The sequence below is a fragment of the Aulonocara stuartgranti genome, assembly GCF_965226115.1.
Source record: "Aulonocara stuartgranti genome assembly, chromosome: 6".
Taxonomy (NCBI): domain Eukaryota; kingdom Metazoa; phylum Chordata; class Actinopteri; order Cichliformes; family Cichlidae; genus Aulonocara; species Aulonocara stuartgranti.
In genome coordinates, this window is record NC_138944.1 from 2,062,351 (window position 1) to 2,087,319 (window position 24,969).

The 24,969-nt window shown below is 42.2% G+C and overlaps 2 protein-coding genes and 1 long non-coding RNA gene across 9 annotated transcripts in view; all 3 read right to left on the minus strand.

The window, feature by feature from the left end:
* The window catches only part of neurl1aa (neuralized E3 ubiquitin protein ligase 1Aa), a 148,923-nt gene that overhangs the window by 73,547 nt on the left and 50,407 nt on the right, over positions 1 to 24,969 (minus strand). The window lies entirely within an intron of this gene.
* On the minus strand, positions 15,361 to 17,311 carry LOC309709035. The gene is made up of 3 exons (XR_014277404.1): positions 17,266 to 17,311; positions 16,209 to 16,338; positions 15,361 to 15,712 (listed from the first exon to the last, which is right to left on the minus strand). It is a non-coding gene; the product is annotated as an uncharacterized lncRNA (long non-coding RNA).
* Positions 20,774 to 22,413, minus strand: LOC309708899 (uncharacterized protein; the record flags this gene model as incomplete). Of its 6 annotated transcripts, none has more annotated exons than XR_014277371.1 (3): positions 20,774 to 21,259; positions 21,565 to 21,643; positions 22,242 to 22,324. XR_014277371.1 is itself a non-coding variant. In XM_082537250.1 (3 exons), the coding sequence occupies 3 exons, from the start codon at positions 22,411 to 22,413 to the stop codon at positions 21,104 to 21,106; spliced, it is 360 nt and encodes a 119-aa protein (XP_082393376.1). In that variant the 3' UTR covers positions 20,774 to 21,103. The 6 variants fall into 6 exon arrangements, 1 of the variants encoding a protein (XP_082393376.1); XR_014277372.1 differs by having other exon boundaries at positions 22,211 to 22,284; XM_082537250.1 differs by having other exon boundaries at positions 22,289 to 22,413.

The window sequence follows — 24,969 nt, forward strand, 5'->3', positions numbered from 1 at the left end:
ACTTCTGTGGCTCTTTGGAGTTGAGACAAAGCTGTGTGAAAGGCATTAGCCATGTTGCTCGGTGATAGCATAATATTCTGTTTTAGCTAGCTGAAAGGTATTGTTTGCGGGCAAATACCACAGCCATGAAAAAAGCTTGCATGTGAATTTTCAGTCAAACTTTTGGTCAAATACACCTAAAACAATGTCTAGAATGTGAAATGTTGGTATAATGGTGCTACTTGAAGCCTGAAAACGATCGCCCATAAAAAAAAACGAGCAAACAGCAGTAGCAGACGTCCTGACTGGATTCTACGTTAGCATAGATCCCTCCAGAGTTTTGTGCACACGGTTTAGGTAAAAATGAAAAAGGTTGAGGTTTTACATTTAGTTCAGTATTACCTGTTGCCTGTGTCCTTGTCTTTTGGGAAAATACTTTACACAAGTAATGGCTCAAAGAGGATTCCTTTTTTTTTTTTTTACTGTGCTGCAATTGTTTACTGGATTATTTGTGCCAATAATTAGTGTCAACTAATTTTTATTCAATCTCTGCACAGGATATGCTTGTGAAGATGGAATATGGGGGAGAGCAGAAGTGCGTTGAAGTTCCACAAAGGGATGAATGAAGGACATGCATATTGTATTGAAGAAATAAGTGATGAGATGCTGTTATTTGCATTTACCATGTCAGACCTTTTGATAAACAAAATTCTAATGAAAGTGAGAACATGTACACTGTTACATCTTTCAGAAAATGTTTTGAAATTGTGGTGCACAGTTCAGAATAAATGTTTTTCAAAAACCATTGCATCTTTTTAGTAAATGTTTATTTCCAAAATAAATTTCTAGAAGTTCAGAACAGTAAAATTCCCGCTTTTTAGAATGAATTAGAAGATAACTCTTACGTAGTTAAACTAAAATACTCTTTGAGAGTTAATATATAAACTCTTAACACCAAGTGTTAAATTATCAACTCCAGACAGATTTGGTGTTTAACACTAAATCAGAGTTAACGTACCAACTCTCCAAAAAGAGTTAAATTAACACTCTCTGGTGTGGACCCATATAGACACTTTAATAGTGTTGAAATCAAATCCGACAGTGTTAATTTGGACATGCTGGATTTGCTGTGTACTTCAGCTGCAGTTTCACGTTATTGAGGCTGAGATTGAATGAATTTGCACTGCTGCATGTTTGGACTCGTGACGCAACAGAGCCAGACGTCACACCTGGTTTAGTCACCGTCCCCTCACCTTTATCAAGCGTTGCCTATGCTTCACATCCAGGATGGCTCTGTGTGTTCTTAAATGCCGCTAATGTTGCTTAGTCGCTCATTTTTGACACCCAGAACCAGCTGACATCAACTTGAGTCGCATCCCTTGAGGCAAGAGTTCCCCTTTATTCAAAAGTCAGAAAACCTAAAGAGCGAGGTGAGAATAAGAGTGACGCTGTGCATTTTCACAGACTCTGCAAGTTTGTGGAGGAAAAAGCTTCAAAGCTTTCGTCTCTGGGCCTTTTATCATCACTGCGCACTGGCAGAAGCCTGACTTCACAACTACATGTTAGATACAGTGAATCAGACATGCAGTCACATTTTCTGCTCATATTTTCACCTCTAGCTACAAAACCCTTTTACCTGACTTTCATTGTGTTTTTCGAGGAAGGAGATAAAAGAAAGGGGCCACGGGGCTTTCTGCAAAACAAAAGCCGAAAATCAATACGGGAAATGTTGCTTTGGACATGACTAACTTCTGAACGCCGGCACAAATAAACCGAACTTTGCTTTAGAGAAATTGCCGTCAGGTAAAGAGTCCCAGCAGGATGGTGCTGTACCGGCCATCACAGCATACATAACAGACAGCTGACGTGAAGCACGCTGGCTTTTCATCTTTTCCCGTTCTAGTGTTTCCAAATTCAGCTTTTGCTGGACCTCCATGTCTGTTCAATCTCCAGACACACCGAGTTAAAGGAGCAGCCGGAGAAGGAGGTGAGGCAGCCGCAAAGTTGGCGTGGAGGCCCTGCTGGCAGTCGTTGTAAGCACGAGAGGGCCTGGGAGGACTACAGGAGGCTGGAGCGGACAGAGATGGAGCTAAAGGTGAACAAAGAAGAGGGACGAGAGGCCACAAGCTTACAAGTGTCCACTCACAAACACAGTGACCCAGGAGGTCTGACGTGCAATCACAGGGAAGCTTATTTCACCACGCACACAGTAACATGGCAGTTTGCTCTGGAGGGAAACAGGCTGCTGATCTCTGTCAGACACAAAAGGTCACAGCTGGACTCTCAGGATCCTCCTTTAAAGGGACTTTTCTGTTATTATAATGTTGTTCAATGGGGATCTGATTCAAGCTGAATTCATTTCATTTACAGCCCAAAGCAGGAAATCTCAAACTTTACCTTAAATGACCCTAAAATGTGAAGCCTGCGCATCATTGCTCGTCCTTCAGTCATGATAACACTTTACTCATCATCTCAGCGGTGGACATTTGGGAACAATGTTCTCTGGCAGGAATGACAGTAACTTGAGCCAGAGACAGAATAACGGACATATGCCCCGAGTGTCTGGAAATGCAGCTCCTGGATACGTCAGGACCTCCTCAGAAAGACGAAGCCAACACCAACGTGCCAAAACTACATGTTGCAAACTTTCAGCTTGAGGCTGGCTCCAAAAGCCAGTTATTCGCCACTGACTCTCATTTTAAAAGGACCAACTCGAGAGCAGAAATAAACATGTTTACAGCCTGCTGGTGCAAAAAAAAGCAAAGAAAAAGAAATGGTTTGGTCTCCATTGCTCATTCGCCTCTTCACAACAACTAAAAGTGCACACAGACTGTACAAAAAAAAGGATGTGTGGGCATTCTGGGTAAGAAAGCCGAAGCCATGCTTTCTAACGGCCAGCAGGGGGCGACCTGGTTAGAGAGAAGAACGGAAAAGAGCCCAGGACTCTCTCGGGCTGGGACACAAGTCAAGACTCAAATTTGAGTAAATATGTCATGACATTCATTTTTGGGAACTGTGGTCCAATTAGGAGTCAAAGAAGAGGATAAAGCAGGATGTGGTTTAGGACAGGCCCATGTTGTAGATGAGAAACTGCTACTGTGTGAGCAGTTTCAGTTTTGGTGAGAGAAATTCTGCTTTTGTATTTATATGTAACCACTGATGAACTGCACTGGTTACTAACCAAACGTTGGCGTTAGTTGATGACTTGATGATAGAACACAAATAGTCATCAGTGGCTCCAAAACCAAGATGGCAATGACCTCACAAATGTGTGTCAACATGGCAAATGTGTTCATGTTTATATACAGTCTACCTGCAATCAACAGGTTTTGTACTGCAGTCATATTTCAGATGCTTTTAAATATTTAATTTATTTTGAAATGTTTCTTTTGGCAACATGTCGACATAAAAAGTGAAATCATGACTGCAGGAAGCTGCACCTCAAGCTAACTAGAGATAAAACTCTGATCAGACTGCGACCAGACGTATACGCTGCTCTCCATCTGTCTCCCAATCTTGCCCAGTCTTCTCCATTTTGCCACTGATTGCTTCTCCCCGGCTGTTCCCCATCGTTGTGTCGAGGTGCAGCAGAGCCAAGTTTACCCACCGTGCCAATCGGATGTGTCGCTGGCTTACAGAGTGATAAACGCTCAGCTGCTGCCTCTATCCTTTGGCTGCCACAGTCGATTGTTTTTGTTGACATTTGTGGTTTGCCATAGCTTGAAGTAGTGACATTTTGCAAGCGACCGTTGCTGAGCTCGCACTTGAACGGTTAAACAAACCTAATTGAATTCACGTCTTGTTTGGCCCTGTTCTTTCTCCAGTGCTTCACCAGTTGTACAAATCTGCCATTTAGACACCTCCTCTGGTTTTGTTTAGTTCCTCCACCGCACCTCGGCCCTCCCCTACATCTGACAGAACTTGAATTAACACCCACCCCAAAAAAATCCAACAAATGAGAACGCCAGAGCATGCGGCTGGCATCGACCAATGAGCAACTATCTGGAATGTCAGGAAATGACCTGAAGGTAAACTCTCCACCGCCAACACACTTACACACCTGAGCAGCAGAGTGTCTCCCCTGGGCATCCGGTACTCTCTCTGAGTGCGTGTGTGTGTGCGCGTGGACATGTGTGTGTTTGTGTGCGAGAGAAAGAGGAGCACGGGTAACAGATCTAATAGTGGGTTCACACTGTGCAGATAAAAGATGCACACAGAGCTCTCATCTGAAAGTGCTCCTCGGTGTGCACGGGGGTTCTGCCAGCAGAAAGAACTAAGCAGTCCTCAGAGTCCAGTATTGCTTTTTCAGGTGCTGCCTCTTCTTTAGCCCTCAGCTAGGCAGGAACTGAATCATATTTGACCTTTTTAGAAAGGTGGCCGATAGCATTATTTCTCTTTGGGAAAATCTAGACTCACCTCAATCGAAAAAAGCCTCCTGGAGCCTGAGGCGATGGGATGGTGAAAGGAAAGACTTTTGCTTTGGCATTCAGAGCCCTGACTGCAACACAGACAGCTCTAAAATAACTGCTCCGTAGAGCATGATTCATGCTTAGCTGAAGCGGAAGTGACCCCTGCCCTCACCCCCCAAAACACCCCCACATTCAGTGATTTCACTTTTTTCACTCAAAAGTATTAATCAGTTTAGAAAAGACAAAATGACAAAAGGCAGACCTCTGCAAATCTGCCCTCTATTTTAAATAGAGATATTTAAAGGTTTCCAAATCACATTTCTTTCCCCTCCTTTTAAAAAGAAACACATCTAAAGCTTTTTAATAATTTCTCAGAGGACGATGCTGTCACATGCGACCACAAGGGGGCACTGCTTGGACACGTTTCATCATGCAAAGAAGCCAGACAACACAGCAACATCTGCTCAAACACATGTATGCCACTGCTTGGAGATGAGAGATCATTTCTAATCTTGAGCCTGAAAATCTGCCATTTAGCTTAAATTTGATTTGGATACATCAGCCATCGGAAAGCTCCACAACCGAGCGCCCTTAATGTCTGTTGTGTGGCGGAGGAGCAGGATGCCGGCGTAGTGTGCTTTTGATGTGCTCGCACATGATGTGCATCCTGATTTCGCTCAAGCTGCTGCAGGATAGTTGTCATTTCCTGTGAAGTCGAGGTAGTAATTTATTAAAAAGGGAGGATGAGGAAGATGAGGGAGCGTATACGGAGGAGGTAGGGGAGGTGAGCAGAGGGGGCGATACACAGAAACCAAAAAAAAGGCGATTACATTTCTCAGACCGTTGTGATCCGCGTCTTCCTCCAGCTTCCTCCTGAAAATGGGCAAAGAAAATAGGGCAACAACCCGAACACGAGTAAAATCTGTAATCCACTGCTTTCTGTGACGCCTCTGTCCCTCATACAGGTGTCGGTTAGAAGTGAATACCAAGCTGACAAAGACAAGAACCATCCAAAGAAAGAGACATGCAGGCACGCATGGAGGTGCAGCTGGAGGACATGCACAGACCCACATCACCAGACTGAAGAAATAGAGGTGAAGAGGTGCAGCGCACACACACACACACACACACACACACACACACACACACACACACACACACACACACACACACACACACACACACACACACACACACACACACACACACACACCTCTGTGTTCCTTGTCCATCCCTCGCTGACACGACTCTAAGCTTCTCACAACATGAAACTCTGAACAAACAAAAATGAATCCAACAAAGTGATGATACGGACGGCTTATACACCGGGAGGATACTCGGGAGACAGATGTGGCAGTAGTGCTTGAAAAGGTCACATCATCAGCCCCTCGATGACATCATCTGGAGGAGCCTTGACAAAAAAACATCAAAAATCAAGATTAAAATACATCATTAAGTGAGAGCATAAAAAGCAGTGGGTGTTTTTACACGGACATCGGATTCTGTTTACATGACTCTCAGCTGAAATCCAGTCGTAGTGTGGGAGCCCAGCTGTTTATTTTTGTGTTCAAAGTTGCATAACTGTAATGCAGGAGAGCGACTGCGAGCTTATTCCGTTCATTATTTATCATTAATATTATTAATATATTAATATTAATATTAATATTATTAATATTATTTATCATTTTCATCTCTTCTATCACACTGTACGTCAGGTAGCTCCAGAAGAAACATGGAAGAGGTCTTTAAATCCATTTGGCAACATTTTAATGTTTTTAAGTTTTTAAGTAGGATTCAGCCCATCTGATGTTGTACGGACGGGCTAAAACATGCTGCCACATTAATATGTCCGCCTGAGGTGATGGATGAGAGCCCAGGATCTGACGGGGAGGTCAACAGCCACAAGCCGCTGCACAGAGACCAAAGGGAGAACACGAAATGCCCATTTCTGATGACAGCCCGGATGCTCATGCTTTCTGACACTGTATGCACTTAGCAATGTTCACCGGTCTCTGTTGCTTTTGACGACGTGACGGCTCGCTCGTGTTTTCCTGTTTCTCGCCTCCCCTCTGTCCCCTAATGTTGATCTATCTAGCTGTCATATTTCAGATCGCTTTGTTTTTGTCCTGCTTTGCTTTTGCTCCCGACTGTTTACTTTTTAAAGAGCGCTCTGTCACTTCTCCCCCCTCGGTATTGCTTCTCTTACACATGCTCATCGGTTTCTGTTAGACACAGAAATAACAGGCTCGGTTAGCTTACTTTTAGACTTGGTAGCCCGCATCCCGCTACTAAATTAAACGGCAGGCTCCTCGTCGTGCATGAAAAATAGCAGGTATCAAAATGTCACATGGGAAATTGTTTTGGCTACAATACATATTCCCTGTCACCGTCTCCGTGGAGAGCCGGAGAACTCCCTGAAGCGAAAGCCGAGGCTCACGGAGAAACTGGCCCGGAAGACATTTTGAATAAGCTACGAGCCCCTCCGCAGGCTGCTGAAGTTAGTGGTGTGAGGTATATAAGCCTGTCACTTCTATTTATCTCCTCCGGTTTGAACTCGTATGAAGACCGTTCTCGTTTCATCGTAAAGGTCACGAGTCCCGCAGCTCTTTGATGTAAGCGATGCACTGCAATAGCACATACCTGGCATGTTATTTCACGCACAACGTCATGCGTCAGATTTCATATTGTCCAGCAGCTCGCTGTGGAACACCTATAGAATTTAATTATCCAGCAAAGCCTCTGTAAATGGGCTTATTCTGTGTCAGTGCATGCGCTGCACAATGCTCTAAGAGTTCCACATAACAGTTTTTAATGAAGGGTCACTTGTTTGACCCCCGCTCCTCCCCCTGCTCCTCCCTCTCCTCCTCCCCTCCAGAGATTTCTGCCTCCACAACAATACAAGCAATGGCAGTGACAGCATATTTTTCCATAACCAGCGCTGCTGTGACTGCTACACACATCTGCACCAGTGCTGTACGCTGCACGTTGTGTCGTGTTGTTGCTCGCTGATAGCCGTTTCTATGCTTAGAATTTCTGAGCAAATTTGAACTTTGCTAGTGGCTTCACGTTCCTGTGAAAGCATTCACTATAGAGACACCAGATTAGAGCAAATGCTGCTGGAAGAGTATAACATCAAGTATGGACAGTATAAAAGGTGGACATGTGCACAAAGACCTCGCCCATTACTCAGTGAAGGCCAGTCGCGAAGCGTTTTTGCCGTCTTTGTGTTTTGAAACTGGATGTGACCACTGAGGGGAGCGTTCACTATCTTACTAAGCAACACAACATAATGCAGCAAGGAGTGCTCAGTCCTCTGCATTGGAGAAACCAAACAGCCGCTCCATAAATGCATGGCACAGCATAGAAGAGCCACCTCGACAGAACAGGTGCACCTAAGGGTCAAAGGTCACTCTTTGAGGATGCAAGTGTTCGCATTTTGGACAGAGAAGACAGGTCTCACAATGGTTTCACCTGAAGCCTCTGGTGATGATGACCCATCCCTTTTTCACACCTTGGCTCATGTGATCAGGCAGATGACCAACAGTGGGTCGACAACCCTCGTTGAGGGACACTCCCACTAGGGTTTAAATACCTGAGACTGTCCAGCATTTGGTCGAGTCCGGTCTCTTTCTGTCCAACCTCCTTAGACTACTATGACCTGGATGACCGAGAACCTGCACAGACAGCGGGAGGAGGATTTGGCTGAGAACCAGAGGACACCTCAGGCTCTAAGGCTAATCATATGTCAATCATAAGTCATGAGTGAATGATGATCCTCCTTTCTTAATTTATTACTATGATTTACCAAAACAAACTCAATATGTTCAAAAACCAGTGACTGAGCCAATACAGTTGTCAAGACTAAAGGAGTAAAGGATCCAAAGGCCACTTTTTGAGACTTTGATATAACTGGAAACCTTTAGCAAAAAGAAAAGTCATACAGTCTGTAATATCAACCTGCATTTTTTGGTTGCCACAATAAATTAAACTTCTTTTAGGTGACTCCTTTCAGAAAAAATTTGCCCCAGGCGTGTTCCCCATAGTGACGTTTTCTCCTGGGATGTTGGTTGTGCACAGTGACCATAGATGGCCTCCTTCACCTTCCCTCAGTCCACGGGTGACATGAGTCATCAGATTCAGGCTTCTCTCCAAAACCACAGAAAGCAATTCAATAAGTTTTTCCTTTTTAAACAGTCTGACAAAAACACAGTTATGCTAATGCTAATGCTGATGGGACAGCAAGTACTTTCTCATCCAAATCCATCCAAATGGTAAACATGAACACAATGGCAGGCTGAATAATGATGCGGCCCTATCCAATGAAATAAGAGAGGAGATCATATTTTTAATTCCAAAGATCACCAAAAAGATAAAAACGGCATTTGTAGTCATCAGTCCAGTCTCATAAACACTGTTGAAAACATTTGGTGACTTTGCCACAAAATAATGTTTATAAATTTTTTTTTTTATCTTCATGAAAAACCCAAACACTTCTGCATATTCAGTTTCTGTTGCTGTGGCTTCATTAACGACTCAATTAAGAGTAACGACCGACCCGCTGAGGCTAAAAATGAAGTCTTTGCTGAAATGACAAAACCTGCAGCTCTGATAACAGTCTTACATGTTGCTAGCTGAACATGCTAGCAACATGTTAACTTAGAGCTCCACCGTCTCATCCAAGCACGGTTACTACTGGTTCCAAAATCCAACATAGTATTGAAGTCTTCACAAATGGAGTCCAAACCCAGTGTGTGACATCAAAAACTCTACAACATGATCGGCATCAATTGGTCATCTGCCCACAGTGATGGAAGACTGGGTAATTATAGTAATAATCCATCCATCCATCCATGCATTCATCCATCCATCCATGCATTCATCCATCCATCCATGCATTCATCCATCCATCCATGCATTCATCCATCCATGCATCCATCCTTCCATCCATCCATCCACCCATCATCTTCTTCTGCTTATCTGGGGCCCAGGCCTCCCTCTCTTCTCCAGCTTATCCAGGGGAACACCAAGGCGTTCCCAGGCCAGCCGAGAGATATAATCCCTCCAGCGTGTCCTGGGTCTGCCCCGGGGCCTCCTCCCGGTGGGACATGCCTAGAACACCTCACCCAGGAGGCATCCTTGTCAGATGCTTGAACCAACTCAACTGACTCCTTTTGATGTGGAGGAGCAGCGGCTCTACTCTGAGCCCCCACCCGGATGGTCGAGCTTCTCACCCTATCTCTAAGAAAGAGGCCAGCCACCCTTTGGAGGAAGCTCATTATAGTTATTATGATGTATTAATTGTTGGATACAGTAAGCCAACATCTACCTAATGCTTTTCTGCAATAACACGTACATATGCTCACCACCAAGAAGTTGAAACACTGAAAATCTCTAATGTGCACACAGAGTGCAGCAGCAACTGGTTTGGCTACGGACCAGGAAAGAGCCAATCAGTAAAGCTCTCTCTGCAGTTCGTCAAGTCTAGTTCGCTTCGATGTTTCAGAATACTTTCACTGATTTCCACCCTGGATTTTTTAAGTGCTATCCCTCTACCTTACAAAATCTGTTTTAATTGAATGCAAGGCTCTGCATATTTATCCCTTTAATTTTCACCCTAATAAAGCAGAGCGTCTTTCTGTTCCTCAACTTTGCAGCTCCTTGATTTCCACTAATAGAGCAACAAATATAGAGATGTACAGCTGCTACATAAGTACGGACCAGTGGCCTACGTTTCATTGACAAGACACAAGCTGGAGCCCCAAAAATGGTTTCTAAGAGGCTCTGACGGGCTGGCTTTGATCTGGAGTATTGCTACTTCTAAATCACCGCTCTTTAAAGTCCCAGCCATCTCTTCTCTTTGTGAAAAAGGGTCCTAATTGCTCTTCAAGGCTCTTGATGTAAGATGCAAGGGAAAGGAGAGTACTCCTGACACAAATCATCGTGCGCTAAATATTGTATCGTTGTTGTGTATAAGGAGATGAGTGCCCATTCATATTTAATTGACTTGGGCACCATTGCGCCACACTCTGGCTTACTAAGAGGTGCAGCGAGGAAGAGCGTTATCCTGTAGAAAAGTGCTGAGCCAATGAGAGCCTGACTTCTCTTCTCAAACAAATTTGGCCTTTGATGAAGTTTAAAAGGAACTAATATCGATATTTGGATGCTGTTACTGGGTATTATTTATTTTGGAGCATGAGCTATCATGTCTGACAGGGACTCATCAACTTGTCTTGTTAAAGCTCATCTTATATTTTCTTTAAAGACAAGATGTTTTTAAATTGCCTTCATTTGGGCGTACTTTGAGTAACTAAAACTGTATAAATATAAGATGTACTGGAGCTCAAAGTTCAGGTGGTTAAAGAATCCACTAACAGATAGCATACAGATTCCTTTACATAACTTCTAAAAGAGCTAAAAGAGAAATATGCAGATATAAGGTATGAAAGGAGCTTTCAGTACACGCCATCAAAGAAACAAAATATAAAGGAAAAGGAAAAAAAAACATCTATTAACAAATTACTCAGCTCCATAAAAGCTGTCCATCACTACTGGAATACCACTAGCAAATGACACCAAATAGAATAATGAACTGAAACTACTACTAATAAAAATGATTAAAGACCATCTCACAAACCACGACACCTGTCCTGAGCCCTAAATTCTTGGTAATAAAGTTACTATATTGTTGGATTAGCATCGTGGGTCACTATACATCAGTGTTTGGTTTCAGCGTTGAATGTGATCCACATGGTCTTATTTTCTGTGTCAGGGGTTAAATGTATGCCAAGTGGTCATTAATGTAAATGCAGAAGCATTGTGAAGTCCAGGCTTCATTAAGTTATATGCAACAGCCAAGACACTTGAAAAGCACAAATTTTGATTCATCACATTGTAACAGCGCCACAATTTAGAAAAGATAAACTGACTGAAAGATTGCCGACAATCTTTCAGGTGCTGAAAAATCTATAAAAGACTTAAAGAAGAAGTGATGTTGTATTACCAACTGCTGTCTGCAGGCAGGAGGGAAAAAGACTTAAAAAGGATGTGGCTGGATGTAATCTCCTCAGTGGTTACTTATTCCATATATAATATGAACCAGCAGCTATAGAGACGCACCTGGAATGGCTAACTGAAGGCTCCTAATGATCCCCAGCAGCGACCTTCCCATCCAACTACCAGCCAATAACCTTTCTCAGTACCACATGGAAGCTCCTGTCAGGCATCATAGCAGCTAAGATGAACAGGCACGTGGCTCAATGCATGAACCACGAGTGCGACACAGAAAGGAATTGGCAGGAATACCAGAGAAGCTCAACACCAGCTACTGACAGACAGAGCAGTTCGGAGCAGATTCCAAGACCAGACTGACCAACCTGTGCACTGCCTGGATTGACTACAAGAAGGCCTATGACTCGATGGCCCACACATGGATCCTCGAGTGCCTAGAACTGTACAAGATCAACAGGACCCTAAGAGCCTTTATCAGGAACTCAACACTGGAAGTCAACTTCAAGCCAATAACACAGCATCAAGGGCAGGATTTACCAGGGAGTCCCCACTGCTGTTCTGGATAGGCCTGAACTCCCTCAGTGAGATCACTGATAAGACTGGCTACGGATACAGACCAGGGCCCTGTGCTTCGTACGTCGCTTACTACATCCAAGATCAAATGAAACATCCAAGACCAAATCATCGCGCTAACTCTGAGCTCGCTATTCCGGTTCCCCGAACACACCTGTTGTTGACGATTAGTATAGCTGGATGAAGTAATGTGAGATCACTGGGTGGCCCAACAGGGGCTACGCATCGATAGTAGAAACATTGATCGGCAACCCTTTGATTGGTCGGCGAAAATGTCGAAGGAGCGCGCTCGGTATTTTTTGGCAGCAGAGCAAGAACTCTTGAGTGAGGGATTTCAGGAGTTTCAGAGTTTAATTAAAACGCAAGGGAACACTACAAAGGCTGCAAAAGCAAGGAGAGAGGGCTGGCAGAAAGTTGCTGACAAATCAAACTCGTAAGTAATTCAATAATAACAATAATAATGGAGTGGATTTATATAGCGCTTTTCAAGGCACCCAAAGCGCTTTACAATGCCACTAGTCATTCACTCTCACATTCACACACTGGTGGAGGCAGCTACGGTTGTAGCCACAGCTGCCCTGGGGCAGACTGACAGAAGCCAGGCTGCCATATTGCGCCATCGGCCCCTCTGGCCAACACCAGTAGGCGGTAGGGTAGATTTATCATATCACACCATATTATCCAATATTATATTACATTATATTATATTACATTATGTTATATTATATCCCCTTTCACATTAGAGCCACAACAGGACCCACTAGAACATGGGAACAAGTAAAAGTGAAATATAAGAATATTCTACAGAATGGTAATATTTATCACTTATATTGCTTTTCGTCTCTTGGAAAGAGACCCTGGAATAATCTGTTTGTTTGTTCATAACAGCAACCAAGAAAAGGGCAGAGCAAAAAAAAAGACAGGTGGTGGTCCTGCACCCCCTCGTCAACAAGTTGGTTAAGTAAATAATACCCTCACGGGAAAATGGATATCTCTCTATGAGCACACTGTCGCGCTGAGCTAAAGGATCCTGTCTGTCCCGCAATATACGCTGAATTCTGAGGACTCTCCTTATCAATCTTGCACCTTCCACAATGGGTTGCTCGCGTAAACGGACAGGACATGGCTGCGACAGACTTCCCAAATCCACCTTCGCTTTTATAGCCGTGGTCTCTCATCTTGATTACATGAAGTAATTTACAATTACTACTCTGAAATATGAATTACATCTGTAATAATCACATACATGTAATAGAATGTTAATAGTACATTTCCCTTTTTTAGGGAATGACCTGTGTGTATCTGTGTGACATCAATAAAAGGATCAAGTGCTGCATTATCTTTGGTTACAGTGATGTTATTTATTTATGGTGAAACAGTGGTGGAATATCGCTGTTGCTTTCGTATGAATGACGCGGACATACCTGCGTGGCCGCGATCTAATCCTGTTTACATAAAGTAAACCTGCTCCCCAGCAGGTTTACGCTTACGGCTCTGTTGCTATGACAGCAAGTCCCGGATGGGCTTCGGGGAACCGAACGATCCAGGATCACGCGAAATCGTCAACAATCTAATCCAGCTAACTCACTTAGCGCGGTACGAAGAACAGGCCCCAGGAATGGAGCCATAACCAAGTGGCTGCCATAGTATACAGAAACATCTGTGCCGAGTATGGCCTGGAAGTCCCGAGGCCATGATAGGACAAGCAGAGGAAGACATAGTGATAGACGCACTTATGCCAAGTGATAGCAACATCAGGAAGACAGAACACAAGAAGCTCGAGAAATACCAAGAACTGAGAGAGGAGCTGGAGAAGATGTGGAGGGTGAAGGTAACGGTGGTCCAGGTAGTAATGGGAGCAGGTGCAGTGACCCTCAAACAACATCCCAGGAACAACATCTGAGACGTCTGTCCTGAAGAGCGCAGTCCTCTCAAGCTGTCTTTATCTATCTAGATACTGAAACACAAATTACAACCACAGCAACATTACCAACATTCATAAACTAATAGACAGTCGTTTGCAACTGTGCTACAGGGCTGGTCGTGAAAGGACATAAAGAGTAGGGGGTAAATAAATTAACATTAGCATTAACCGCTATGTGACATTAGGTTTCTGCATTTGATGTTGTTTTGTTTCTTTTTTGGGACTTCAGAGGTTTTATGCATGCATAAGTTCAGAGCAAAGCTTCAGGACATCAGCAGACACGTCATGCTGCAGAAGGAGGAAAAATAGAAAGTCGAGCAGTGGATGTGCGTCGTTTGCAGGTCAGCAGCTGGGAAACCATCATGCACCTGAGGAATCATACAATCTTAGAGCTAAAGATAGTTCACAGCAAACTCATGTGAAAAAGTAAATAAGTTACGACATTTGTTGGATGAAATGGGACTCAGTTACAGGAACACTGTGTCAATTAAAGAAGCACACCAGATTGTTTTGTATATGTGTCTCTGTTTTTGCCTGTACTTCTGAATATTGATCCATATGTCTGAAACCCTCCATCTGGCACTAAAGTAGCAGAAGAAAGGCAAAGGACAGTTTCACTTTAAATCACTGCTGCTGTCAGAAACTGTACACGAGCTGTACCTGTGCAAGTTTAAATGCTTTTCTGAATGTGTGCGTGAGCCTGCTGCACACATTAATTTTCATTTTATGAGAGGATTTTTATTAGAAAGAGTTTTTATTAGATGTGTTATTTATCACATTCAGCAGCTGTAAGGAATGGTTTTTAGGATTTATGAATTTAGTTTACAATTCAGCGCCCAGACGGACGCACGCACACACACACACACACACACACACACATACGTGTTTTCGTGATATATCAGTACGTATGACAAAAATGTGACAAATGGGAACGTGCCTTTCCGAAGGTCCTAGAGGCATGGGGATCTCAAAAAATTTGACCCATGCTTCCAGGAACACACCCATCTGTTGAGATTTTGGCTAGGGCTAAATTTTGGTCAAACCTGAATTTAATGCTACTTGTGAGGACACTGTCAGGTTTATGTGACTTATGAGTACCATAAGGTCACACACAGATATTTCATGTTTAGGTGAATTGTGAAGCCCATGGAAACACATAATTTTCAAGTATACATGACTTATAAGGACCAGGTAACGGTAGGTTCTGCATTTTTAGCTTGGCTCCTTTTGAGATTACAATATAATAGACATGGATGCACAATAGTAATGCTCATCAGTTGGGTAACTTCTGACAGAAATATCAGACATTTATGTGTTAATAAAACAGTAAATCTGAGCTGTGTAAAGACTTTTAAAAAAAAAAAAAAGACATGGGTCAAATGTGGTCAGTCTACTTTTTAAGTCTTGATATTGTAATGCATTAATTCATTTTGTAGTGAATGTTCATGTGAATAAAAACGTGGAACATTATCTGCCTTTTTTATCATTTAATTGCAAAAAGCACCCAGCATAAACCACAGATTTATGAGTAAGAACAATGCAATACAGAAAACTGCAATACTGACATAACTGTGGAAGTAACAAAGTATCTCTCTTGCTTGTTTCTTTTTTTCTTGCATCTTTCTTTTAATGCTATGATCCTGTTGTGGCTGTAGTACCTTATGACAACCCAGTCTCTGCCTTTCAGAGCTGCCGGCTCTGCTTGGAGGCAGCAGTCACATTCCTTTTTACCTGGTACTTTGCAGCTTTTTATGAAGTGAAACATGCCGCTCAGCAACCTTCACTTCATCATTTGTCCACTTGCTTCTCACCGTCCCAGCTGTCATAAATGGAAACAAAAGAAAATATCTTAATGTGAATGCAAGAAAAGATAGAAAATATTCTAGTTTATAATGTGAATACAAAATGTTCTTAAACCTTGCTTTCTACTGGAGCACTTTAAAGGAGCAATAAGCACAATTCATCATACTTAGGTTGAAGGAATTAAAAATGACTATGTGAAGAACTAGAGGTGTAATTACATCTGGAGTACAGCATGAAGTCACAATCCCTCTCTCTGTGTTGATCTCCAGCCATAGACTTTGGTTTGGTTCACAGGCAGTGCAAAACAGCACACCTAGCAGTGAAAAGATATTGCTTATTGCTCCTTTAAGGATGCTTGGAATGAACCATTTGAAGTGCTGTGTTCTGCTGGGAATCAAATAAGATGAAATGATTTATGATAAAAGCTCTGAATAGTGTCATGTCTGAAAACAAACTTGTTCTTTGATCACAAGTATATTAACCTAAAACATTTTGTATTTTGGTGCCTTTACCCCTTCTTGGTGAAGTGTTGCTAATGTTTTTGTTGTCCAGGGTGATTGAGGCAGAGGTGCCCTTCATGTTGTCCAGGGCAGCTGAGTAAAGCGTGTGGCTTGGAACCCCCGGAATACTTGGTCCTTGAGCCTTTGAAAAGTAACAGTGAAATATGAGAATCAATGCATGCAATAGGTCTGTTTGCTTTTTTCTCTGCATTGTAGGCAAAGTCAGCGTTGGGCAGTGTGTAATTCTACATTAAGGGGCGATCGTGGCTCAAGAGTTGTAATCAGAAGGTTGCCGGTTTGAGCCCCAGCTCCGACAGTCTCGGTCGTTGTGTCCTTGGGAAAGACACTTCACCTGTTGCCTACTGGTGGTGGTCAGAGGGCCCGGTGGCGCCAGTGTCCGGCAGCCTCGCCTCTGTCAGTGCGCCCCAGGGTGGCTGTGGCTACAATGTAGCTGCCATCACCAGTGTGTGAATGTCTGTGTGAATGGGTGGATGACTGGATGTGTAAAGTGCTTTGGGGTCCTTAGGGACTAGTAAAGCGCTATATAAATATAGGATATTTACCATTTGATATGAATATTTTACATGTGAACATAATCTACTAATAATACTCATCACAGTGTGATTGTTTGAAATCGGATAGAGTGTTATTATCTTCATGACAAACATCCCTGCTGTTCAGTTTCAATGTAACACAAACTAGAGTTGTTGGTTCTACCAACTGAGAAAGGCTAAAAACAAAAAAACAAATTCATGTCCTTCACAGCTTAAAACAATCTGAGGACAATGTAACACAGAAATATCAAATTTAGTAGGAATAAAGATCAAGCTGATGCTTTAAAGGGAAAGTTAGGACTAACAAATGATATGCCAATTTCTTTCTCCTAAGATGTTCACAAACAAGTAATGCTAATGTTGAATATGGGAAACTTTCAATCAAACTGATTATTTTAATATAATCAAAGGGCACTTAATTTATGCACTAGGCCCAACTGACACATATACTTGATGCCAAATACAAAAAAATAATGTGTAACCTGTTGGAAGAATGAAGTGGGTGTGTCACTCACCAATTGGTCTGAAGGAGGTTGAGACAGGACCTCGGCACTTGGTGTCTGCAACAAAAGACAACAATATAACGTCAGAAACATTCTCTAGTATAAATCCCGACTATTTAATTAACTACAGATCATATTTGTATCAGTGAATATTATTACAGAAGGATCTGACTTCCTTATACCAGATTCTATAGAAACTTAACACTGTACGGTTCTGCTACCCAACGATATGAGGACAGTGTAACACACACTAGAGTTGTTGGTCCTACCACATGAGGAAGGCAACTGAAACACACTCCTGTCCTTCACAGCTTAAAACAATATGAGGACAGTGTAACACACACACTACAATCACTGGTCCTACCATATGAGGACTTCTACTTAAACACACTCCTGTCCTTCACAGCTTAAAACAATATGAGGACAGTGTAACACACACACTACAATCACTGGTCCTACCATATGAGGACTTCTACTTAAACACACTCCTGTCCTTCACAGCTTAAAACAATATGAGGACATGACGACTGAACACATGTAGAGTTCACATTCCTGACCTCTAACTTCTCCTGCTGTTGTCAATAAAAGCTCTAAACCCAACACTGATGTACAGCCATCTATTTCCCCAGAAATTAAATCATGTAAACTGATCAGCGGGAGCTTATTTTGACAAAAACATGTGTAAAACGACAAAAATATCAAATTTTGTCAGAATAAAGATCAAGCTGATGCTTTAAGGGAAAGTTTGGACTAACAAATGGTATAGACAATTACTTTATCCTAATGCTAATGTTGGTTTTGGTTAACTTCGACTAAAACTGATTGTTTTAGTACAATTAAAGTGCATTTCATTTATGCACTAGGCCCAACTGACACATATACTTGATGCCAAATACAAAAAAAATAATGTGTAACCTGTTGGAAGAATGAAGTGGGTGTGTCACTCACCAATTGGTCTGAAGGAGGTTGAGACAGGACCTCGGCACTTGGTGTCTGCAACAAAAGACAACAATATAACGTCAGAAACATTCTCTAGTATAAATCCCGACTATTTAATTAACTACAGATCATATTTGTATCAGTGAATATTATTACAGAAGGATCTGACTTCCTTATACCAGATTCTATAGAAACTTAACACTGTACGGTTCTGCTACCCAACGATATGAGGACATTGTAACACACACTAGAGTTGTTGGTCCTACCACATGAGGAAGGCAACTGAAACACACTCCTGTCCTTCACAGCTTAAAACAATATGAGGTCAGTGTAACACACACACTACAATCACTGGTCCTACCATATGAGGACTTCTACTTAAACACACTCCTGTCCTTCACAGCTTAAAACAATATGAGGACATGACGACTGAACACATGTAGAGTTCACATTCCTGACTTCTAACTTCTCCTGCTGTTGTCAATAAAAGCTCTAAACCCAACACTGATATACAGCCATCTATTTCCCCAGAAATTAAATCATGTAAACTGATCAGCGGGAGCTTATTTTGACAAAAACATGTGTAAAACGACAAAAATATCAAATTTTGTCAGAATAAAGATCAAGCTGATGCTTTAAGAGAAAGTTTGGACTAACAAATGGTATAGACAATTACTTTATCCTAATGCTAATGTTGGTTTTGGTTAACTTCGACTAAAACTGATTGTTTTAGTACAATTAAAGTGCATTTCATTTATGCACTAGGCCCAACTGACACATATACTTGATGCCAAATACAAAAAAATAATGTGTAACCTGTTGGAAGAATGAAGTGGGTGTGTCACTCACCAATTGGTCTGAAGGAGGTTGAGACAGGACCTCGGCACCTGGTGTCTGCAACAAAAGACAACAATATAACGTCAGAAACATTCTCTAGTATAAATCCCGACTATTTAATTAACTACAGATCATATTTGTATCAGTGAATATTATTACAGAAGGATCTGACTTCCTTATACCAGATTCTATAGAAACTTAACACTGTACGGTTCTGCTACCCAACGATATGAGGACAGTGTAACACACACTACAATCACTGGTCCTACCATATGAGGACTTCTACTTAAACACACTCCTGTCCTTCACAGCTTAAAACAATATGAGGACAGTGTAACACACACTACAATCACTGGTCCTACCATATGAGGACTTCTACTTAAACACACTCCTGTCCTTCACAGCTTAAAACAATATGAGGACATGACGACTGAACACATGTAGAGTTCACATTCCTGACTTCTAACTTCTCCTGCTGTTGTCAATAAAAGCTCTAAACCCAACACTGATGTACAGCCATCTATTTCCCCAGAAATTAAATCATGTAAACTGATCAGCGGGAGCTTATTTTGACAAAAACATGTGTAAAACGACAAAAATATCAAATTTTGTCAGAATAAAGATCAAGCTGATGCTTTAAGGGAAAGTTTGGACTAACAAATGGTATAGACAATTACTTTATCCTAATGCTAATGTTGGTTTTGGTTAACTTCGACTAAAACTGATTGTTTTAGTACAATTAAAGTGCATTTCATTTATGCACTAGGCCCAACTGACACATATACTTGATGCCAAATACAAAAAAATAATGTGTAACCTGTTGGAAGAATGAAGTGGGTGTGTCACTCACCAATTGGTCTGAAGGAGGTTGAGGCAGGACCTCGGCACCTGGTGTCTGCAACAAAAGACAACAATATAACGTCAGAAACATTCTCTAGTATAAATCCCGACTATTTAACCCTCGTTTTACCCTAGCGAAAAAAGGGACCCGCTTGGGTAACTTTGGATTTTTGATTCTCAATATATCAGTCATTTTAAAGACTAGTTGCATGAAACTTGGCCAGGATGTGTGTTTTAGGATTATTTTTGAAATTCAATGATCCCCTCTATGGTGTGGTGTATAGTAAAGAAGATTCACATATGTACTACCTCCTTTTACCCTTGTATCCGTTTGGGCCCCATTGACTCCCATTATAATCACATATTTTCGATATACTGTAATCCTGACATGCGATAATGCCTTTCTCGTGAATACCTAATGGATCTAAGCCTCAGCCTTCAAAATAAAGGAAAAATAGGTTTTGGATCAAATGAGCACAATATTAGGTACAGCACCACCATAGACATTTTCAGTGCTTTTGAATGGAGGACATGGTTATCTTACTATGCAAAATACATGACAATAAAACAGCTGACCACCATAAAATAGTCTTGATGTAGTGGAACTGATATAAGAGAGTGGTGTGAATGTGATTGAGAATATATATATATATACTGTGTGTGTCGGTCACAAACAAAACGGCCCGTAGAGCCGCCTCCTTGAAGTGAACAACGGGAGCCTGCTCCGTTTTTTTCTCCTTTCTCTGAACCTCTGTCAATGTTATTTTGCTTCACTTTGCACATGAGCCTTGTTTTTGCCCTCAGCAGAGAGGGGAGGGGTGCAAAAGCAGCCACGTGTTTGTTGAGCAGAGGGGGGAGGGGTGCAAAAGCAGCCACGTGTTTGCAGAGCAGAGGGGGAGGGGTGCAAAAGCAGCCACGTGTTTGTTGAGCAGAGGGGGGAGGGGTGCAAAAGCAGCCACGTGTTTGCAGAGCAGAGGGGGAGGGGTGCAAAAACAGCCACCTGTTTGCTGAGCAGAGGGGGGGAGGGGCAGTCGTTACTCTCCCAGTGGCATCTCAACAGAGCCGGAGGGAGAGAGAGAGATCGTTTTGGATTCAAGTGCACACTTGAAGTCTGTGAGAATAGTTTGCAGCCTTGTCTTACTAGTCATTTCTGCACAGACGCCACTAAATGCACAGACTCACGCACACACAACACGAAGCGCACGGTCAATTTAGGGGAGCTTGGAAGCTGTGCTCATCGTGCAAACAGCGCGTTATTATCGTAACGGCTGCAAAAGTTAGGATATGTCCTGTCTGCAACATCCATCTTCACCTGTTGGAAGAATGAAGTGGGTGTGTCACTCACCAATTGGTCTGAAGGAGGTTGAGGCAGGACCTCGGCACCTGGTGTCTGCAACAAAAGACAACAATATAACGTCAGAAACATTCTCTAGTATAAATCCCGACTATTTAATTAACTACAGATCATATTTGTATCAGTGAATATTATTACAGAAGGATCTGACTTCCTTATACCAGATTCTATAGAAACTTAACACTGTACGGTTCTGCTACCCAACGATATGACGACAGTGTAACACACACTAGAGTTGTTGGTCCTACCACATGAGGAAGGCAACTGAAACACACTCCTGTCCTTCACAGCTTAAAACAATATGAGGACAGTGTAACACACACTACAATCACTGGTCCTACCATATGAGGACTTCTACTTTCCTGTTGGAGGTTGAGACACGACAGAGGGACAGCAGGGTAGTAGCTTGCACAAATGATTCTATTGACACAACAGGGAAGTGAGATTAATGAACTGAACGCAACAGACTCTTTCAAAATAAAACAGGAAACATGGCATGAAAATACAAACGTGGTAATATACAGCCCTAACATAAACTCCTTAAAACGATATTAATAACGTTAAGCCAAACTCAACTAACCCGCCATTAAACATAAGAAACTCAAAAACCTTAGAATAACATCAGAAACGCTGGGCCAGAGACCCAGACCGTGAGCAAATAACTATAATATTATTGATTTGTGCTGAATAAGAAAACATTAATATTATCATTTAAATCTCCCCAAGCATATCTTGTGTTGAAAAAAAAAAGTGTGTTGCAGTTAGCTACACTGAGCTTAGACTGACTGTCTCTGCAGTTGAAGATGCAGAGCACATGCAAGGCCGCAGGTCCCTTTAACTCCGGTGGGAATTTAAAAACAGTTAAATTTAACTTCTAATATCTATTGTTAAAGATAAATCTTAAGTAATTTTTTAGCATTTATCATCATTCACCACTTTCAATTTGTTCAAATCGGTTGTGTATTGTTTTAATTCCGTTTAACTAACCTTAATTAGCTTGTTAAACATACAACTTTACCTCGCGGAGCTTTCGTCGACGCATGGATATCAAAGGTAAATACATACCTCAAGATAAATCTCTCCTGAGTGCTGAAGGTCCCGGATGTGCCGTTCACGCAGAGCTCCGGCGAGTTTGTATCTTGCCGTGACCAGCAGCTCTTTGGTTGACGCTTTCGAACAATCAGATGCATCTTTACTCACTTTTTGACCAATCAGAGACGTCGTTCTATGCTCCACTGACGAAATGCTGCATCCTCTCACCAGCCACGGTCTCTCCTCGTCCATTTAACAACAAAAACACAGCAACACGTGCTGGATTTGAGGTAGGAACACTTGAGAACTGTCACAATGTTTTGCAAACTGCTGTTACAGTTAATTTCGTTCCGTTAATTTGTTTGGTTCCTATTCTGAAGTAACACTTAATACACATGGGGTTAGCTTGCTGGTCTAGTTTAAGTTAGCATGGGCATGCTGTTCACTGATAGAGTAAGGCTAAAATTGTCCTGATATTGTCAGTGTGTTATCATAAACATGCAGCACCCCTAGACCCCCAAGTTAAAATACAGATAATAGATAAGCAATTTAAGAAAATAAGTATAATGTGTATAATGATTTTACTGTCACTTTCCTGGGTCTGTTGACCCAGCGTTTTAAGTTTTAGTTTGTTTAGATGTCGATGTTTATTTATAAGTTCTTTAGGTTTGCTAAGTTCATTTGTTTATTAGATTACCCTTGTGATGTCTGTTTTATTGGGAAAGTCTTTGTCCTAAATGCAGTGAGTCTAGTTTTGTTTCCCCTTGTCCCAGCTGTTCCTCATCCCCTCATTATCTCTCTGTGTACTTGCAGTGGCTTGCAAAAGTATTCGTCCCTCTTTTCCACATTTTGTCACATTACTGCCACAAACACAAATTGTCATGGTCCTGGGTCGGTGACCCAGCGCTTTTAGTTTATTATTATGATGATGATGATGATTATTATTGTTTGAGTTCTATGTGTTATATTTGGTCTGCCTCTGAGTCTGTGTCTCTGTCTATGCTGTCACCCCGTCTGTTTGTGAATCTGTCTGTTTAGTTCTGTGTCTTGTTTGGTTCCCCGTGTCTGAGTTTCCTGTTTTATTGTGAAGGTCTCTGTCTGATGTGAGTGTGTTCAGTTTACGTTTCCCCTGTCCCGTCAGCTCTGATTCCTCCCAGCCGTGTTGCCCTCCTGTCTCTCATCCCCTGATTACTGGTGTGTGTATTTAAGCCCTGTGTGTTCTCCTGCCTGTTACTCGGTGTCCTGCTCGGCGGCTGCCGCACATCCCTTTGTCGTATGCACCCAGGTCTGTTATTTTAGTTCTTCCCAGTTTAGGTGTCTTCAGTTATTTGTCATGCCCCACTGCTTGTTTGCCACTACACCTTGTAAATAAACTTCACTAGCATTTTCATCCACTGCTTGCATCTTGGGTCCTCCTTCCTCCACACCACACGGCTCGCCTTCCCAGCCGTGACACAAATCAATTTTAATGGAATCCAATTGCAGCAAAAGGTGGTTCTACAAAGTATTGACTCAGGGGGCTGAATAATTGCGCACACCCCACTTTTCAGTTATTTATTTGTAAAAAATGTTTGGAATCATGTATGATTTTTGTTCCACTTCTCACGTGTACACCACTTTGTATTGGTCTTTCACGTGGAATTCCAATAAAATTGATTCATGTTTGTGGCTGTAATGTGCCAAAATGTGGGAAAGTTAAAGGGGGCCGAATACTTTTGCAAGCCACTGTAAGTCCTGTCCTCATTTGTTCAGTGTCAGGTCATCTGTTGTCTTTGGTGCCACGTTTCCATGTTCCAGGTATCTTTGTATCCATGTCAGGTTTCATGGTTTGTTTGTTTTTTTTAATAAAAAATATTTTCCCCAGGTTAGGTTATTGTTTAGCTTCACCTCTGCCTTTTGTTTTGTAATCTTTTAATTTCAATTCAATTTTATTTATATAGCGCCAAATCACAACAACAATCGCCTGAAGGCGCTTTATATTGTACAGTAGATCGCACAATAATAGATACAGAGAAAAACCCAACAATCATAGGACCACCTATGAGCAAGCGCTTTGGCGACAGTGGGAAGGAAAAACTCCCTTTTAACAGGAAGAAACCTCCAGCAGAACCAGGCTCAGGGAGCGGCGGGCATCTGCTGTGACCAGTTGGGGTGAGAAAAGGAAGACAGGACAAAGACATGCTGTGGATTAATAACAAGTATGATTCAGTGCAGAGAGGTCTATTAACACACAGTGAGTGAGAAAGGTGACTGGAAAGGAAAAAACTCAGTGCTTCATGGGAATCCCCCGGCTGCCTACGTCTATTGCAGCACAACTAAGGGAGGATCCAGGGTCACCTGATCCAGCCCTAACTATATGCTTTAGCAAAAAGGAAAGTTTGAAGCCTAATCTTAAAAGTAGAGATTAATAAACGGCTTGCTTTCTGTTAATATTCAAATTTTCTTTCACGTTCCTTTGTGTCAGCATTTTGGGTCCACTCCTCAAATTCATACATATGTCTAACCGTTTTTCCCCACTCGGCGACACACCCGTCGGGGGTCAAACTCTGGTAATTGGCAATTCTGTTCTCAGACATGTGAAGCTAGAGACACCGGAAACCATAGTCAATTGTCTTCCAGGGGCCAGAGCAGGCGACATTGAGGGAAATTTAAAACTGCTGGCTAAGGGTAAACGTAAATTCAGTAAAATCATAATTCACGTCGGCAGTAATGAC